Here is a 20,298-nt window from a genome sequence, read left to right on the forward strand (position 1 = left end):
TCTGAAGGACTGGGAAAAACTGAAAGGCTCATAAAGTGAACATAGTGGCCTGTGTTTCAGAGTTATCTGAAGGCCCAGAGCTCACCCTGAAGAAGGAGGATGCTAGTCTGCAACATTAGAATGGTCTGTTGGATTAGGAGGCAGGTCCCTAATTCCTAGAGAGATGTCTGGGTTTCCCCATCTGAGGAGAAGCTGTCTTCTGGTTCCTAATAAGGATATATGATCCTAGGAGGCGGGTAGAGGCCCAGTGGATAGAGAAACAATGGGTGTGAGGTAAGAGGGAGTTGGGAGGAATTTACAGCACTGCCATTAGGGACAAAGGAGCACCACAGTTCTCCATTAGCTGAGGCTCTGCAGGGTAAGGCACGTATAACTTAATCTGAGATCTACAGGGGCCATCTGGGAGCCAGAAACACTGGGTTTGGAGCAGACTGGTAAACTAAAGGGAACTTGGCTATTCTAAAGGTACATCAAAAACTTCCAGATTGGGGTGCCCGGCTGGCTCAGTTGGTAGAGCATGCAACTCTTGTTCTTGAGGTTGTGAGACTGAGCCCCAAGGTGGATGCAGAGATTACTTAAAAATAAAATCTTTATAAAGAAAAAAAAACCGGGGCACCTGGGTGGCTCAGTCGTTAAGCATCTGCCTTCGGCTCAGGTCATGATCCCAGGGTCCTGGGATCGAGCCCCGCATCGGGCTCCCTGCTCCGCGGGAAGCCTGCTTCTCCCTCTCCCACTCCCCCTGCTTGTGTTCCCTCTCTTGCTGTGTCTCTGTCAAATAAATAAATAAATTTAAAAAAAAGAAAAAAAAACCTTCCAGGTGACTCTGGCCAAGTGAGATAAGAGTGAATAACTCAAGACCTGCAGACCTGTGTATCACTAGTAATGGAAATCCAAACAAATGTTCTATGAATTCCTGTATTCTCCCTGAGCTCTTCACCTCATGGCTGTCACCACACAGGAACCTCATCATCAAGAGGATAGAGCTCGGGGCACCTGGGTGGCTCAGTCGTTAAGCATCTGCCTTCGACTCAGGTCATGATCCCAGGGTCCTGGGATTGAGCCCCGCATCGGGCTCCCTGCTCTGCGGGAGGCCTGCTTCTCCCCCTCCCACACTCTGTGCTTGTGTTCCCTCTCTCGCTGTGTCTCTCTCTGTCAAATAAATAAAAATCTTTAAAAAAAAAAAAAAGAGGATAGAGCTCATGGTCAGGAGAATGGTTTATGTGAGTAGCCAGAGTTTTAGAGAATCACATAGCCATGGCATTCATTACTCCACTTCTGGTAGCCACCAAGGAAGTCTGTCCTTTTTAAGGGGTGGGGAGACAACATGGTGGAGTTAATATGAGTTTCCCGGATCTCTTGGCTTTCTGGGAAGAGACAGATATTCAGATTTTTATGTGGCTTTTGATTTTATGTTAGAAGCCGTTTCAAAAAACATTTTGTACAGTACAAAGGCAGTTTACCAAAACCTGTGGGTGAGCCATATATGTTCCCCTGGGCCCTTCCATGAGACCTGGGGGAAGAAAGACCAAGAGTTTTCTGACATGAGAGGCTTCGGTGTGCAGTGTCCATCCATACTGCATGGTGGGTGGGAAGGCAGTGCTACTGCCACCTCTTCTCAGGGTGACTTTTCCCAAAAGCCCAGCAGAGACAAGGAATGATAGCCACATTAGAGGTGGAACCCAAGATGGGCTTGCAGTAATCAGATTACAGCAGGGCTGCTCAAGTACTCCCTAGCACAATGAGATGTTTGGGGGAATCCCCCACCCTGCTCAGGCCTCCCTTCCTGGATGTAATGTCTTTTACCAACATGGAGGACTCATGTGGGATCAGAGATAAAGGCCAACTGAGCCACTGAGGATCAAGCCTTCTAAGCAAATGGGGTAGGATAGACACTGGTCATCACAGCTCAATTCTTTGTACAGTGTGGATGGCTGGTTAGACCTCATTAAATGGCCCCCAGCTCATGGTTGAAGAATCTTCTGTGCTTTCCTTGAATAGGCCTGGTCTTCCACTGGGGCTCAGTACACAGCAACAAGTCTGTTGGGGAAGGAAGATGTTTGCCAGCGATGCCAGAACACGCCAGGCAAAGGTCTCATGACTCTGACCTCTGAGCTGTTCTGGATACCAGCCTCTGTGGGGCTCAGTAGTTCCAACACTTCCAGCTCACTCAATCCAGCAGGCCGGTGCCTACAGGGTTTTGACGTGGTCTTTATACTGACACTGCCCATTCTGCCCTCACTAATGATAGTTCTCTGAGCTCCATCCAACAGGAGTTCCCTGCACTTGGACCTTGGCCTGTGACCTCCCCCATGAGGGACACTCTCCACTGTCTTCTCAACCTTTCCCCACTTTGCCACTCCTCCAATTCTGCTGCATTTTTCTCTCCAAGTTGGTGTCAGTTTCTCTCTTCTCTTTGATGCCTGAACCTTTGGCCTGATGCCAGGCCTCTGCTACACACACACACACACACACACACACACACACACACACACGGCCAATAAGCACATGAAAAGTTGCTCAACATCACTAGTCATTAAAGAAATGCAAGTCAAAACTACAGTGAGATACCACTTCACACCCACTAGGGTACCTATGGGAAAACAGACAATAATAAGTGTTGATAAGGAAGTAGAAAAATTGGAATACTCATACACTGCTGTGGAAATATAAAATGGTGCTGCCAATCTGGAAAACAGTTTGGCAATTCCATTTCTATTTATCTACCCAAAAGAAATGAAAACATACTTACGCAAAAACTTGTACTTGAATATTCATAGCAACGTTTTTCATAATACCCAAAAAGTGGAAACAAGAATAATGCCCGGGGCGCCTGGGTGGCTCAGTCGTTAAGTGTCTGCCTTCGGCTCAGGTCATGATCCCAGGGTCCTGGATCGAGCCCCGCATCAGGCTCTCTGCTCCACAGGAAGCCTGCTTCTACCTCTCACCCACTCCCCCTGCTTGTGTTTCCTCTCTCGCTGTGTCTCTGTCAAATAAATAAATAAAATCTTAAAAAAAAAAAAGACAAATGCCCAATCAACTGATGAATGAATAAACAAACTGTGGTATATCTACACAATAGAATATTATTTGGCCATAAAAAGGAATGAAGTCCTGATATGTGCTACAACACAGATGAACCTCAAAAATATATTATGCTAGGGGCGCCTGGGTGGCTCAGATGGTTAAGCATCTGCCTTCGGCTCAGGTCATGATCTCAGGGTCCTGGGATTGAGTCCTGCATCGGGCTCCCTGCTCCTTGGGAGCCTGCTTCTCCCTCTGCCTCTCTCTCTCTGTCTCTAATGAATAAATAAAATCTTTTAAAAATATATATATATATTATGCTAAGTGAAAGCCATTCACAGAAAAACATATACTGTGTGATTCCATTTATATGAAATGTCTAAATAAGCAAATATACGTAGTCAGACACTTAACTGACTGAGCCACCGAGACACACAAGTTCCCTGACTTTTTAAGCCTGCCTGGGGTTTCTACCCTGTGTGGTCATCACCTCTCCCACCATTGGGGGCGAGGGTGGGGGATCGGGAAGAACCAGTTACAGAAGGCAATAGTGGTTTCCAACCCCAACACATGGCTGAGCACTGTGGTTCAAAGCCCCTCAAGTCTAGGGTCACAGTTCTCTCTCTAAACATGCCTCCAAGTTCTCTTCTTGACAGGAAGCATAATTTTTGGACCAGGGACACATCTACAAACAACACACAAGTTTTGCTGAACTGATATCTTATTGAACTTTTGGGAAACTAGTTTCCAAAATTTTTAAAATCAAAAGACCCCAAAAAACAGAGGATATGGATACATATGTTCATTCAACCACTTCTCTCCCTTGGCAGCAAAAACAATGAAGGCCATGGTGTGCACAGATGCCAGGGGCATTGGCCACATCCCAGGACTGCAGGGTCTTCATTTTAGGACCAGGGTAATGGCCATGAGATGAACATCCTGCTATCCCCAGTAAGGCAACAAAAGTCAGGGACCCCTCCCCACAGAAGCCAGTCCCTCTCTTCAGGGCCCAGTTTTGTTCTCAATCCCTCCACACACAGTGATCAGAACCCCCAATATTAAAAGTGGCTTAAACAATAAAGCTTTTATTACCATACATTCCAGGGAAGTGTGTGACAGTCAGTCCCAGGGGTGGATAAATCCATGACAGGTACCATGTGCGGTGTCAACCGTGTCCATGGAAATGATTAACCTTCTCTGGAAGCCCCCATTAGACACAGCTCAGCTACTCTTGACCAGAGCCTGGTCACAGACATACCTAAACCAGTTGGAGGGGCGGAATGAGGCCCATTCTGGGTTCCACCACTTATGATTCTTTCCTATACAGAGTGGGGACTAAGAGGTCTGCTGTTCCAGAGCACGTTGAGATGACTGATGCACATCTTGAGCACCTGCCAGGTGGTGGAAGTGGGATGGCTTCTATCACAGAAACCAGCAGTGACTTAACGCTGCCAACAACCTGGGCAGGCTGGAGTGCAACCTGGCTCCTGAAAGCTTCCTACACACCTGCCACCCCAGGGCACATGCTGGGGTAAGCTAGGTGTAGCTTTCAAATGGCTACTCTCCTCAGTCTCCTTTCTGGAGTGAGGCCTTTCATGTTGAACAAGGTGCCCAGCCCTGGCTACAGGCTTTCCAACACCCTGTCTTCTTACGGCCTTTCTCCAGTGTGGACTTTCTTGTGCTGAAGGAGGGTAGAACTGTGTTTGAAGGCTTTCCCACATTCTGTACATTCATAGGCTCTCCCTTCAGTGTGGAACTGCTGGTGCCGATTGCGGTAGGACCTGGTGGTGAAGGTCTTCCCACACAGGCTGCACTCATAGGGCCGTTCTCCAGTGTGAACTTTCCAGTGCTGATACAGGCCAGAGCGGGTCACGTAAGTTTTCCCACATTGCTTGCACTCATAAGGCCTTTCTCCAGTGTGAACTCTCTGGTGAAGAATGAAGCTATGGTTGTATTTAAAGAACTTCCCACATTCCCTGCACTCGTAGGGCCTTTCTCCAATGTGAACTTTCCGGTGCCGAATAAGAGTAGACAGAACGCTGAAGGCTTTCCCACATTCGCTGCACTCATAAGGCCTTTCTCCAGTGTGAATTCTCTGGTGCAGAACAAGTGCATCTTTACGGTTGAAGGTTTTGCCACACTCATCACACTTGAAAGGTTTTATGCCCGTGTGAACCTTCTGGTGCTTCCTCAGTTTAGATGGATAACTGAAGACCTTTCCACACTCATTACACACATGGGATGTTTCTCCAGTGTGAATTTTTTGGTAATTAACATGGGTGGATTTCTCCTTGGGGGCATTTCCAACTTTCAGGCATCTAAAGGGTCTCTCTTTGGGGTGAGTTATCAGATGGTCGAGGAGTGCAAAAGCCTTCAGGAAGGCTTTCCCACAGTCACTGCACTTGAAGGCCTTCTGTGTGGTGTGGAGGCCCTGCTGCTGCTGGCAACTGGAGCTGGGTTGGAAGGCCTCCCCAGGCTTGGTGCTCTTGTGTAGCTTCTCCTTGCTGTGGGTGGCCTGGTGCTGGAGGAGGCCTAAGGTGGTAGGGACGTCCTTTCCAGACTCCCCACACAGAAGGGGCTTCTCTGATAGGTAGACTTTGTAGCTCTTGATCTGCTCTGGAGAGGCTTCCTCATCCTCCAGTCTACATGGACAACCTGAAACAGAGAAAAGCCAGTTACTGAGAGCTGGATTAGAGGGAGGAGACACCTTCATCACAAATACATGTCAGACATACCAAAAAGGAGTCCACAGAATTGCCAGGAGGTTGCTAGGAAAAGTCTGGGTGAGAAAGGGCTGGCCCAGCAGAACAGGGCTCTGCCAGATCACAGAATAGCAAGGACCTCAGTGGGGACGAGGACACAAGATGGGAGCAATGCAGGGAGAAGAGGTGGGATCTCCAAGTCACTCCTTGCAATGGTTTCAAGCAGGGCCTCAGCCGCTGGTGACAGGGAGCACTATGAAGAGGATGTGTTTGCTCCAATGAAAAGACAACTGTAACAGAGTAGCTGGTGTTCAAGTATTATTTAAGGGTATGTACACATCTCAAGTCACCAGTGGACAGCTCTACACTGGCAGAGGCCAGGGACACATAGGTCCTGAGAGTCATGGTAGAGATGGCAAGATCACACAGTGTGTTCAGAAGGGAGAGGAAAGGTGGGAATAGTGTGTGGTCACTGGCCTCAGCACCAAAATGCCAGTGCACACAGACACCCAGCATGCTGTGAGCTCATCACTGAAACCAAGTCATCGCCTAGCCCTACTCACCAGGACCAGGACCCTTCCTGACCTCTGCTCTGCTGCCCAGTGTCAAGTCCACCATGTTGGGCACCCAGAGCTCTTCTTCACTCTCCAGTTGGGCAACCACATGGGACCTTGAAGGTGCAAATCCTAGGAGAGAGAAAGGTAATAAGAGGCCAGCCCAAGCCAAGCCTTGCCCACCTCCCCCCCCACCAGGAAGCTCATGTCATCATGCCAACCATGAAGGAAACGGAGTATTAGAAAATAAACCTCCTCTGCACATTTAAAAATTTGTTAAGCAGGTAGACCCCATGTTGTGTTTTACCACAATTTATTTTGAAAGAAACTTACATGAAGGTAAACTGACATAAATGAAGTAAAAAGATAGACAAACAATAATAGTTGGAGATTTCAACTTCTAACTTTCAATAATGGACAGAACCACTAGGCAGAAAACAAACAAGCACACAGCACTTGACTAACACTAGAAATCAACAGACATCTATATAGCCTGCCACATAACAACAGCAGAATATGTATTCTCACATTCTCACGTGCACAGGGAACATTCCCCAGAACAGACCATTTGCTAGGACATAAAAAAGGTCTCAATATATTTCAGAGGACTGAAATCACACAAAGTCTATTCTCTGACCACAAACGAATTAAAATAGAAATCAACAACAGAAAGAAATTTGGGAAACTCACAAATTTATGGAATTTAAATAAAACACTTCTAAATAACCACGAAGAAAACTACAAAGCACTTTGAGATGAATGAAAATGAAAACACAACATACCAAAAGTAATGGGACATAGCAGTTCTTGGAGGGAAAATCAGAGCTAAAAGTACTCCATGCTGTTTTACTCATAACACTTCTTTTTTTTTTTTTTTAAGATTTTGTTTATTTATTTGAGAGAGACAGCAGAAGCAGGGGGAGAGGGAGAGGGAGAAGCAGACTCCATGCTGAGCAGGGAGTCTGACGTGGGGCTCCATCCCAGGACCCTGGGATCATGACCTCAGCCAAAGGCAGACGCTTAACCGACTGAGCCACCCAGGCGCCCCTACTCATAACACCAAATGTGGGTAAGGTGTAGGGCGGATGTTCCACACCACTTCTCCAACTCTCAGACACCAACGTGCTGTCCAAGGATTCAATTAAATTCTGATACTAACTATCTGGAATCAGCATCAGATCCCGCAGGTTAAGGGCTCAGTCTCACAAGACTGCCCCTACTTCAGACAACAGTTGGATGTCCCAGACTCCCATTCTTCTGACCAACTGGCTATAAATCAGGGATTCCCACAATTATTGATCCCTTCTCAAGCTCACAGAACTGAGGAAAAGAGTTTACTTAGTATTACCAGATTATTATAAAGTATACAACTCAGGAACAGCCCAATGGAAGAGATGCAAAGGGCAAAGTATAACAGGGGTGGAGATTGGAGTGGGGGGTGAGGAAGCAGAGGGTAAGACGGCAACCATGCCCTCCAATGGCACCACTTTCTCAGCAACCTAGAAGCTCTCTGAACCCTGTTATTTAGGAGTTTCTATGGAGATTTCATTATGATGTATAATTAGTTAAATCATTGGCCACTGGTGATTGGTTCAGTCTCCAGCCCCTCTACTCTCCCCAGAGGCTGGGGAGACTGGGGGACTGGAAGGATGGGGGTGGGGGTAGCTCAAAATCCAACCTTCCTATCATGCCCTGGTGTTTTTGGTGGCCACTTCCTATCCTGAAGCTATCTAGGAGCTCCCACCCACCAGTCATTCCATTAGCACACAAAAGACACTCTTACCACTTCAGAGACTCCAAGTGTTTTAGGAGCTGTGCTAGGAATTGGGGATAAAGACAAAATATTTATTTCTTATTATGTCACAGCACCCATATTTAAAAAGATCTCAAACCAATAGCCTAACTTTAGGCCTCAAGAAATAGGAAAAAGAAAAGCGACTAAACTCAAAGCTAGCAGAATGAAGGAAATGATAACGAGCAGAGATAAATGAAATAGAGATTAGAAAAGGAGAATCAATAAAACCAAAATTAGGATCTTTGAAAAGATCAACAAAATTGAAAAACTGCTACCTAGACTGACAAGAAAAAAATAGAAGAATCAATTTATTAAAAACAGGAATGAAAAAGGGGACATCACTAACTAAGAGAAAGGATTGTAAGGAAATACTATGAACAACTGTACATATGCCCACAAATTAGGTAACTTAGATAAAATGGACAAATTACTGGGAACTTTCCAGAACGCTCGGTGAGACGCAGAGGAGCGGCGGCTGCCTGAGCTGCGCCCAGCAACGCGCTCCTTCCCACTTCCCCACACCGGCCTCGGCCCTCTCACCAGCTGTAGAAAATGTGAAAGAAACCACTTACTACGATGTTTTGGGGGTCAAACCCAATGCCACCCAAGAGGAATTGCAAAAGGCCTACAGGAAACTGGCCTTGAAGTACCACCCTGATAAGAATCCAAATGAAGGAGAGAAGTTTAAGATTTCTCAAGCTTACGAAGTACTCTCTGATGCAAAGAAAAGGGAATTATATGACAAAGAAGGAGAACAGGCAATTAAAGAAGGTGGAGCTGGTGGTGGTTTTGGCTCCCCCATGGGCATCTTTGATATGTTTTTTGGAGGAGGAGGAAGGATGCAGAGATAAAGGAGAGGTAAAAATATTGTGTATCAGTTCTCAGTAACCTTAGAAGATTTATATAATGGTGCAACAAGAAAACTAGCTTTGCAAAAGAATGTGATTTGCAATAAATGTGAAGGCCGAGGTGGTAAGAAAGGAGCAGTCGAATGTTGTCCCAGTTGCCAAGGTACTGGAATGCAAATAAGAATTCATCAGATAGGACCTGGAATGGTTCAGCAAATTCAATCTGTGTGCATGGATTGCCAGGTCCATGGGGAACGGATCAGCCCCAAAGATAGATGTAAAAGCTGCAATGCAAGGAAGACAGTTCAAGAGAAGAAGATTCTAGAAGTTCATATTGACAACGGCATGAAGGATGGCCAGAAGATAACATTCCATGGAGAAGGAGACCAAGAACCAGGACTGGAACCAGGAGATATTATCATTATTTTAGATCAGAAGGACCACGCTGTTTTTACTTGGCAAGGAGAAGACCTTTTCATGTGTATGGACATACAGCTGGTTGAAGCACTGTGTGGCTTTCAAAAGCCAATATCTACTCTTTTTTTTTTTTTTAAGATTTTATTTATTTATTTGACAGAGGGAGACACAGTGAGAGAGGGAACACAAGCAGGGGGAGTGGGAGAGGGAGAAGCAGGCTTCCCGCTGAGCAGGGAGACCGATGTGGGGCTCGATCCCAGGACTCTGGGATCATGACATGAGCCGAAGGCAGACGCTTAACAGGCTCCCCGCCAATATCTACTCTTGACAACCGAACCATCATCATCACCTCTCTCCCAGGTCAAATTGTCAAGCATGGAGACATCAAGTGTGTGCTAAATGAAGGCATGCCAATTTATCGTAGACCATATGAGAAGGGTCGCCTAATCATCGAATTTAAGGTAAACTTTCCTGAGAATGGCTTTCTTTCTCCTGACAAACTCTCTTTGCTGGAAAAACTCCTACCTGAGAGGAAGGAAGTAGAAGAGATTGATGAAATGGACCAGGTAGAACTGGTGGACTTCGATCCAAATCAGGAAAGACGACACCATTAAAATGGGGAAGCCTGTGAGGAGATGAACATCATCCTGGGGTGGTGTTCAGTGTCAGACCTCTTAATGAGGCCAGTGAATAACACTGCTGGCATTTTATATGCAGTAGTGAATGAGTGAAGGACTATAATCATAGCTGACTACTTGCTATTGTTTTTGTTTTAATATTCAACTATAGTAGTGTTTTAAAAGTTAAATGAAGAATAAACTCAAATATAAAAGCTCAAAAAAAAAAAGGACAAATTACTAAAAAAGACACAAACTACCAAAATTGACTCTCAAGAAGAAATAGAAAGTCTAATTATACTTAAAAACAAACAAAACAAAAAAAACTTCCCCCCACAGGAGTGAAAAAAAAAAAAAAAAAAAAAAAAAAAAACCCCCCCCCAAAAGAAAAAAAAAAAAAAAAAAAAAAAAAAGATTAGACCCAGAAGGGTTTCACTGATGAATATTAACACTGAAATAAGAATTAGCACAAATACTTCACACGCTCTTCCAGAAAACAGAAGAAAAGGGAACATTTCCCAACTCATCCATTGAGGCCAAAATTACCCTCATGCTCAATCGAAATAAAGACATTATGAGAAAACTATACATTGATAGCTCTTATGAATATAGATGCAAAACTCAACAAAATACTAGTAAACCAAATCCAGAAATACATAAAAGGGTTATAAACTATGACAGAGTGGAATTTGTCTTAGTAATGCAAGGTTGAACATATGAAAACCAATTAAGGTAATATACGGTGTTAACAGAATAGAGGATAAAAATCACATGACCATTTCAATAGATACGGGAAAGCACTAGACAAAATCTAATGATCTTTCATGATTAATGCACTCAACAAACTAAGAAAAGAAGGGAACTTCCTCACCTATAAAGGGCAACTGCAAAAAACCTACAGCTAACATCATACTTACTAGTGAAAGACTAAATGCTTTTCTCATAAGACTGGGAAGAAGACAAGGATGTCTACTCTCACCAATTCTATTCAGTAAGTACTGAAGGTTCTAACCAGGTCAGTTAAGCAAAGGAAGAGGTAAAAATATATGTATTTGCAGATGACATGATGTCATGTATATGGACAGTTATCAAGGAGTCCACAAAAAAAACAAAACAAAACTATTAGAGCTATCCATCCCAAAGCTACAGAATACACATTCTTCTCTAGTGCACATGGAACATTCTACAGAATAGATCACATCCTGGGTCACAAATCAGGTCTCAACCGGTAAAAAGATTGGGATCATTCCCTGTATATTTTCAGACCACAATGCTTTGAAACTCAAACTCAATCACAAGAGGAAAGTTGGAAAGAACTCAAATACATGGAGGCTAAAGAGCATCCTACTAAAGAATGAATGAGTCAACCAGGAAATTAAAGAAGAATTTTAAAAATTCATGGAAACAAATGAAAATGAAAACACAACTGTTCAAAATCTTTGGGATGCAGCAGAGGTGGTCCTAAGAGGGACGTATATAGCAATACAAGCCTTTCTCAAGAAATAAGAAAGATCTCAAATACACAACCTAACTCTACACCTAAAGGAGCTGGAGAAAGAAAAGCAGATAAAGCCTAAACCCAGCAGGAGAAGAGAAATAATAAAGATCAGAGCAGAAATCAATGAAACAGAAACCAAAAGAACAGTAGAGCAGATCAACAAAACTAGGAGCTGGTTCTTTGAAAGAATTAATAAGATTGATAAACCCCTGGCCAGACTTATCAAAAAGAAAAGAGAAAGGACCCAAATAAATAAAATCATGAATGAAAGAGGAGAGATCACAACCAACACCAAAGAAATACAAACAATTATAAGAACATATTATGACCAACTATATGCCAACAAATTAGACAATCTGGAAGAAATGGATGCATTCCTAGAGACATATAAGCTACCAAAACTGAACCAGGAAGAAATAGAAAACCTCAACAGACCCATAACCAGCAAGGAAATTGAAGCAGTAATCAAAAATCTCCCAAAAGGGACGCCTGGGTGGCTCAGATGGTTAGGCGTCTGCCTTCAGCTCAGGTCCTGGGATCGAGCCCCACATCGGGCTCCTGACTCGGCGGGGAGCCTGCTTCTCCCTCTCCCTCTGCTTCTCCTCTTGCTCATGCTCTCTCTCTCTCTGTGTCTCTGTGTCTCGAATAAATAAAATCTTAAAAAAAAAAAAAAAAAGCTCCCAACAAACAAGAGCCCAGGGCCAGATGGCTTCCCAGGGGAATTCTACCAAACATTTAAAGAAGATTTAATACCCATTCTTCTGAAACTGTTCCAAAAAATAGAAATGGAAGGAAATCTTCCACACTCATTTTATGAGGCCAGCATTACCTTGATCCCAAAACCAGACAAAGACCCCACCAAAAGGAGAGTTACAGACCAATATCCCTGATGAACATGGATGCAAAAATTCTCACCAAAATACTAGCCAATAGGATCCAACAGTACATTAAAAGGATTATTCACCACGATCAAGTTGGATTTATTCCTGGGTGCAAAGCTGGTTCAACATTAGCAAATCAGTCAATGATATACACTACATTAATAAAAGAAAGCACAAGAACCATAGGATACTCTCAATAGATGCAGAAAAAGCATTTGACAAAATACAGCATACTTTCTTGATTAAAACTCTTCACAGTGTAGCAATAAAGGGTACATACCTCAATATCATAAAAGCCATCTATGAAAAACCCACAGCGAAGATCATTCTCAATGGGGAAAAACTGAGAGCTTTCCCACTAAGGTCAGGAACACGGCAGGGATGTCCACTATCACCACTGCTATTCAACATAGTATTAGAAGGCCTAGCCTCAGCAATTAGACAACAAAAAGAAATAAAAGGCATCCGAATCGACAAAGAAGTCGAACTCTCATTCTTTGCAGATGATATGATACTTTATGTGGAAAACCAAAAAGACTCCACCCCCAAACTGCTAGAACTCATACAGGAATTCAATAAAGTGGCAGGATATAAAATCAATGCACAGAAATCAGTGGCATTTCTATACACCACCACCGAGACAGAAGAAAGAGAAATTAAGGAGTCGATCCCATTTACCATTGCACCCAAAACCGTAAGATACCTAGGAATAAGTCTAACCACAGAGGCAAAGAATCTGTACTCAGAAAACTATGGAATACTCATGAAAGAAATTGAGGAAGACACAAAGAAATGGAAAAACATTCCATGCTCACGGATTTGAAGAATACTGTGAAAATGAAAATGTCTATGCTACCTACAGCAATCTACACATTCAATGCAATCCCTATCAAAATACCATCAACTTTTTTCAGAGAAATGGAACAAATAATCCTAAAATTTGTATGGAACCAGAAAAGACCCCAAATAGCCAGAGGAATGTTGAAAAAGAAAACCAAAGCTGGTGGCATCACAATTCCGGACTTCCAGCTCTATTACAAAGTTGTAATCATCAAGACAGTATGATACTGGCATAAAAACAGACACATAGATCAACGGAACAGAATAGAGAACTCAGAAATGGACTCTCAACTCTACGGTTAACTAATCTTCGACAAAGCAGTAAAGAATATCCAATGGAAAAAAGACAGTTTCTTCAACAAATGGTGTTGGGAATATTGGACAGCCACATGCAGAAGAACGAAATTGGACCATTTCCTTACACCACACACAAAAATAGACTCAAAATGGATGAAAGACCTAAATGTGAGACAGGAATCCATCAAAATCCTTGAGGAGAACACAGGCAGCGACCTCTTTGACCTCAGCTGTGCAACTTCTTCCTGGACACATCACCAAAGGCAAGGGAAGCAAGGGCAAAAATGAACTACTGGGACTTCATCAAGATAAAAAGCTTTTGCACAGCAAAGGAAACAGTCAACAAAACCAAAAGACAACTGGCAGAACGGGAGAAGATACTTGCAAATGACATAACAGAAAAAGGGCTAGTACCCAAAATCTATAAATAACTTACCAAACTCAACACCCAAGGAACAAATAATGCAAACAAGTAATGGGCAGAAGACATGCACAGACATTTCTCCAAAGAAGACATCAAAATGGACAATAGACATATAGTGCTCAACAGCACTCAGTATCAGGGAAATACAAACCAAAACCACAATGAGATACCACCTCACACCAGTCAGAATGGCTAAAATTAGCAAGTCAGGAAACGACAGAGGTTGGCAAGGATTCAGAGAAAGGAGAACCCTCCTACACTGTTGGTGGGAATGCAAGCTGGTGTGGCCTCTCTGGGAAACAGTATGGAGGTTCCTCAAAAAGTTGAAAATAGAGCTACCCTATGACCCACCAATTGCACTACTGGGTATTTACCCCAAAAATACAAATGTAGTGATCTGAAGGGGCACCTGCACCCCAATGTTTATAACAGCAATGTCCACAAAGCCAAACTATGGAAAGAGTCCAGATGTCCATCGACAGATGAATGGATAAAGAAGATGTGGTATATATATACAATGGAATATTATGCAGCCATCAAAAAAATGAAACCTTACCATTTGCAACGATGTGGATGGAACTAGAGGGTATTATGCTAAGCGAAATAAATTAATCAGAGAAAGACAATTATCATACAATCTCATGGATATGTGGAATTTGAGAAACAAGGCAGAGGATCATAGGGGAAGAGAGGAAAAAATGAAACAAGAAGAAACCAGAGAGGGAAACAAACCATAAGAGACTCTTAATCTCAGCAAACAAACTGAGGGTTGCTGGAGTAGAGGGGGGTGGGAGGGATGGGGTGGCTGCGTGATGGACATTGGGGAGGGTATGTGTTGTGGTGAACGATGTGTATTGTGTAAGACTGATGAATCACAGACCTGTACTCCTGAAATAAATAATACATTATATGTTAATAATAATTAAAAAATGAAATATGACTTTAAAAAAACTATTAGAACTAATAAATGAGTTTAGCAAGGCTATAGGACACAAAAATCAGTATACAAAAATCTCTATTTTTATATACTAGCACTGAAAAATCTAAAATGAAATTAAGACAACAATTCCACTTAAAATTGCATCAAAAGGAATAATCTACCTAGGAATAAATTTAGGCTTGTACGCTGAAAACTACAAAACATTGTTGAAAAAACTTAAAGAAGACTAAATAAATGGAAAGATATCTCATGTTCATGAATTGAAAGATATTAAGATAACAATACTCCCCAAATTGATCTACTAATTCGAATTCATGGGTCAAGTTTGGCCCAGGGAGAGCCCTATAAAAATCTCCTTTGAAGGAAGGCAACACCCAGAGCACAGAGGGGCCATGACTTCAGCAGAGTCACAGAGAGAGGGAGGGTTGAGTGGAATCTGTTGGGCAAACTGTAAATACCTGCATCCCAAGCCCTACTCCGGGAGGCTATAGGGCAACAGCTGTTGAGGCTGCTAACAAGGCTGCTAAGAAGGAGGCAGAGGAAGAACACACAGCCCAATGCCAGTACCCATAGCTCCAACCACAGGGAACCTGGGAAGGAAACAGCCTCTGTGGTGGGGCTTTAGGATGGACACACCTTCCTATGGGGAAAAGGCAGAGGTGGTCAGTCTGCTGCGAAGAGTGTGAGAGACTTACCCAGCGAGCCAATAAGTGCAAAGTTCTCTAGCATCACATCACGGTACAGGCTCCTCTGGGTCAGATTAAGGAGCCCCCACTCCTCCCGGGAGAAATACACAGCCACATCCTCAAAGGTCACCAAGCCCTGTAATGATTGATTCAACTGAGCCTTAGGGGTCAACAGTGGGCAGAAGAGCCAACCAAAACATGGACAAAGGAACACATCCATGCCCTTGATCAGTGTCTCGGGGTCCTGCCACATGTCTCACTGACATCATCTTTCCTTCTGAGCCCTAAACCCCCATTCCCACTCGAGGCAAACCCTCTACCTCCCTCCTCTTAAGACCCTTACCTCAGAGGACTGCCAGGGCCCCAGTTCCGTTGGTGCCTCCCCTCAGTTACTACTGGACTCTGCATCCTGCCCAGAGCAATAGGCTGGTGACCAGACAGATGCCATCTCTGTTCCAGCCAGACACACAGGTCCCACCCTACCTCCTATCAGCCAATTCCCTCTATGGCTCAGAGATCACCTCCCAGTGGCAACCGCACCTATGCTCACCCTTCTCTCTTACACCCCAGTACCTGGTCCCAGACCTTCCAGTTTGCCCTCCTGCCTGACATGCACGTGAGTCTTTGTACCACAGCACGTTACAGCTCCACACCCCCAGCCCAGTCTCACCGGTTCACCCCATTGGCAACTCACTGGAACCCCTCACATGCTCGTTCTGCACACGGTGTCTCCAGAGTGACACCACTGAGAGCGGCCACAATCCCATCCTGCCCCAGTCGAGCCCCACTCCTTCATGGTCATTGCTAAGAGCACCCCCTTAGCACTGTAGCTCTGTACTGAAGACCTCCCCACCCGGACCTGTTCCTACTTCAGCCCTCAGCTGGCCAAAGCACACACGGACCTCCGAGACCCCGGGCCCTCTCCCACCTCTGCTTCACCTGCCACAGCCTTCCCCGCTTCTCCTGAGCTCATTCAGAACCCGGACCCACTGGGTGGGGACCGCCGTTGTCAGAGCCTGGGGCACCTTCCACTCACCGGCGCCTCCTCGGCCAAAGGAAGCTGTGGGCGGAGCATGGCCGCGGCAGGCGCCGAATTTCGGCCTATTCAGCTGAACTCCGTACCTACCACCCGCTTTGGGCGCAGGAGCCTCCGGCCGACCGTGGAACCTTCGAAGCTAGGACTAAAATGTGCCCAAGGACCAGGAAGCCGCCCGTGGGAGGCCCAGACCCTCCGGCGCCCGTTCCGCAGGGGGCAACACCGAGTCTCAGGCAGAGGGGGTCAGTCCGGGCAGTCACAGCGCGTGCACAGGCGCGACGGGGGTCCCGCCCCTGTCCTCCGCGGAGCGGCCTCTAAAGCAAATCGGCCCGCCGCGCAGCTCTGGAGATACTCGTCCCGACCCACAGCGGCAAAAGGAGCACCTCGAGGGCAACGCCGGAAGTCCGGCCGCCTCAGCTACCTCCATTAACTTAGCCGCCGCGTCACCTTAGGACCTCATTTCCCAGCTCCCCTCGCGGTGCCGCTTGCTCGTTGCCAAGGCGACGGGGGAGGGCGCGGCTGGGCGCTCGTGCCGATGGAACCAATGACGGCCCAAGACAGGAGCGCTGTGGCGAGCCGCGCCGATGGAGGAGGGACTTCCGGCGCCGGACTCCTCCCTCGGAGCCACACCCGGGGGACGGAGCGCGTCGCTGCGTGGTGGTCGGAGTCTGAGAGGCTCCTGGGAGCCGAGGAAGCGGGAGTAGGGGGCGTGTGAGAGTGAGCACCGCACTGTGTGCGCGCCGTGAGCGCAGCAAGTGCTCCGAGCCTGGTGTCCCAGGCCGTAGAGAGGTGACACCTTCGGGCCTCACCTCCGTCAAAGCCCGTCGCGCGCGCGGCCGCCCGTGAGTCATCCCGCTTGACGCTGTGTCTGCTTCACAGAGCAGGAGACTGAGCTCGGAAAACACTCTCCAGGGGCGTCTGGGCGGCTCAGTCGGTGAAGCGTCTGCCTTCAATTCAGGTCATGATCTCAGAGTCCTGGGATCGAGACCCGCATGGGGCTCCCTGCTCCGCGGGAAGCCTGCTTCTCCCTCTCCCACTCCCCTTGCTTGTCTTCCCCCTCTCGCTGTGTCTCTCTCTGTCAAATAAATAAATAAAATCTTTAAAAAATAATAAATAAATAAAATAAAAATAAAAAAGGAAAGACTCTCCAGCCTGAGTTCAGTGAGCAGCTGGGGGCGGCCAAGGGACCTTGTCACGAGGGGGGTTGGTGTCGGGGAAGATAAGCAGTGGGAATTTGGAAGTGTTGAGTCTTCAGTGCCTGGGCTGCTGGACTCAGGCAGGTCTCGGGTGCTGGGGATGGGTCTGGCACATGTTCAGAGGACAGTAGGCTGGTAGCCTGCCCCCTGTCAAGCCATGGTGCCAACTCAAGTAGGGGGCCTTGTGGAGGAGGGTGAGCGTGTTGTTGAGGAGGTCAGGGGGAAAGGTCCTGGGCGCATCCAGCGAGGAGGCTGGCAGGAGAACTCAGCCCCTGGATGTCTTGCACTGAATTCAGATGCACTCATCCTGGAGGATGTGGTACTGAGTCTCCTAGGAAGAGCAGAGCACTTAGGCGAGCCCCAGAGAAGCCTACCCCAGCGTGATGCTTGAGAACTTTGTCCTGGTGGCTTCTCTGGGTCAGGCCACTGGCTTCGCACTCCCACAACCAGAAAACTGTTTGCTCTGCTCTTGCTATGTTCCCCTTGAAAACTACTTTTGGTCCTGGAGCTCAGGCCCAGGCCATGCTACCTCCTCTCCCAGGCTGCTGTGAGCAACCCCCACACATTCTACCAAGGGGCCATGAGCAGCTGAGCTCAGCAATCAGAAGCCTGTAAATCTTTGCAGCAGGTTATGTCCAGCTCAGTCCCTTTGTGTAAGATCCCCAGCATTTCATGCACTGATGTGGTCATTGTTTGTGGGGCCACTGGGCTCTTTCTTGGAGACCTTCCCTGGAGGTTCAGGTTGTGAACATCAGTGTTGTTCATGTACAGATGATCCTCAGGGGCTATAGTCTCTTAAGGGGGGTTGACCTCTCCTGGGGTGGATTCTCACAAACCTCATCAGCCCCCATGGCTCTAGTGGCTTCCACATTCCCTGTGGTTACCCTACTAGAATTGGTGAGGAGACCAGCCCTGGTGACTGCCTGAGGTGGGCTATTCTCACACCTGGTGTCTGACCCATGTTGTCTCAGATCCTGGAGCCTCCCTGACCCCCTACTGTTTTTCATCCTCTTTTTTTTTTTAAGATTTTATTTGACAGAGAGAGACACAGCAAGAGAAGGAACACAAGCTGGGGGAGTGGGAGAGGGAGAAGCAGGCTCCCCGCAGGGAGCCCGACACGGGGCTCAATCCCAGGACCCTGAGATCATGACCTGAGCCGAAGGCATACACTTAACCAACCAGGTGCCCCTAAAATACTTTTTATTTTTAAGTAGTTTGAAAGAAGTTGCAAAAGAGTTCCCATGTACCCTTCATCCAGCTTCCCTCAATGATAATGTTCTACATAACCACAGTACATTGTCAAAACCAGGAAAATATACTAATACAATACTTTTAACTCAACTACAGACCTTATTCAGATTACACCAATTTTCACATATACTCTTTATGTAGTTCTGTGAAATTTTATCACATGTGTAGATTCATGTTACCACCACCACCACAGTCCGATACAGAGCTGTTCCAGTCCACAAGGGAACTTCTTTTTTTTTTTTTACATGGTACAAGTTTTTTAATATACAATTTGTACTTATACAATGGCGTACTATTATACTATGAGAATGGGATAATGCACAATCTTTTCTATTTCTCCTCTTAACAACCAAATTAATATAAATGTTGCACAGCTCCAAGAGCCTGCATATCAATGATCAATTTCTCTGACATGCTGATTTTAAAATACAATAATCCTAACACATTTACAATGAAAACATTTATATTATACTGTGACACTCAATACATCTAGAAATATTAAATGTTTAAAAATAAATATTTCACTTGCCCATTATTTACAAAGTTGTCATATTGCCATATAACAGATGAACATAGAATTTTGTAATTTAGATTCTATAAAATGTTCTTTAGAAAAATGAATTTTGGGACGCCTGGGTGGCTCAGTCGTTAAGCATCTGCCTTCAGCTCAGGTCATGATCCCAAGGTCCTGGGATCGAGCCCTGCATCGGGCTCCCTGCTCGGCGGGGGGCCTGCTTCTCCCTCTCCCTCTGCCTCTGCTTGTGTTCCCTCTCTCACTGTGTCTCTCTCTGTCAAATAAATAAATAAAATCTTAAAAAAAAAAAAGAAAAAAGAAAAATGAATTTCATCAACGTAAGTATATCTGAGAAAATAAGATATACATACATGCCCACAAGGGAACTTCTAACTAACCCTTAGGTCATACCCTCTCCCAATCCTGACCACCACTGATCTGTCCTCCATCACTAGAATGTGCCACTTCACAAATGTCACATAAAGGAAATCCTATAGCATGGATGGGCTATACTGTGGGCTTTTATCACTCAGCATAATGCATTTGAGATCCATCCAAGGTGTGTGTATCAGTAACTTGCTCCTTTTTATTGCTAAGTAGTATCGCATTATCTAGATATACCACAGTTTGTTTATCCTTTCACCTATTGAGGGACATTTGGGCTGTCTACATTATTATTATTATTACTATTATCATCATCATTGTTAGCTATCACAAATAACACTGCCATGAACATTTGTATTCAGTTTCCTATGAACATGTTTTCACTTTTGTATGGACA

The 20,298-nt window shown here is 45.4% G+C and overlaps 1 protein-coding gene and 1 pseudogene across 3 annotated transcripts; one reads left to right on the forward strand and one right to left on the reverse strand.

Moving 5' to 3' along the window:
• Window positions 1-3,427: 3,427 nt before the first annotated feature.
• Window positions 3,428-16,997, reverse strand: ZNF584 (zinc finger protein 584). Of its 3 annotated transcripts, XM_032388623.1 has the most exons (4): window positions 16,557-16,997; window positions 15,530-15,656; window positions 6,287-6,409; window positions 3,428-5,676 (listed from the first exon to the last, which is right to left on the reverse strand). In XM_032388623.1, the coding sequence occupies exons 1-4, from the start codon at window positions 16,593-16,595 to the stop codon at window positions 4,670-4,672; spliced, it is 1,296 nt and encodes a 431-aa protein (XP_032244514.1). In that variant the 5' UTR covers window positions 16,596-16,997; the 3' UTR covers window positions 3,428-4,669. The 3 variants fall into 3 exon arrangements, with proteins under 3 accessions (XP_032244514.1, XP_032244516.1, XP_032244515.1); XM_032388625.1 differs by lacking the exon at window positions 15,530-15,656; XM_032388624.1 differs by lacking the exon at window positions 15,530-15,656 and having other exon boundaries at window positions 3,428-6,409.
• On the forward strand, window positions 6,611-10,159 carry LOC116622095 (annotated as a pseudogene).
• Window positions 16,998-20,298: the final 3,301 nt, after the last annotated feature.

Source organism: Phoca vitulina, unplaced genomic scaffold (assembly GCF_004348235.1).
Source record: "Phoca vitulina isolate PV1807 unplaced genomic scaffold, GSC_HSeal_1.0 scaffold52, whole genome shotgun sequence".
Taxonomy (NCBI): Eukaryota; Metazoa; Chordata; class Mammalia; order Carnivora; family Phocidae; genus Phoca; species Phoca vitulina.

Excerpts from the sequence above, each read along its gene's own strand:
- ZNF584 (XM_032388623.1), bottom strand. The coding sequence starts at position 16,595 with ATGCTCCGCCCACAGCTTCCTTTGGCCGAGGAGGCGCCG. Across the intron at positions 15,657-16,556 it reads CTTTGGCCGAGGAGGCGCCG|GGCTTGGTGACCTTTGAGGA; the intron begins GTGAGTGGAAGG and ends CAATCATTACAG. Across the intron at positions 6,410-15,529 it reads TGCACTTATTGGCTCGCTGG|GATTTGCACCTTCAAGGTCC; the intron begins GTAAGTCTCTCA and ends TCTCTCTCCTAG.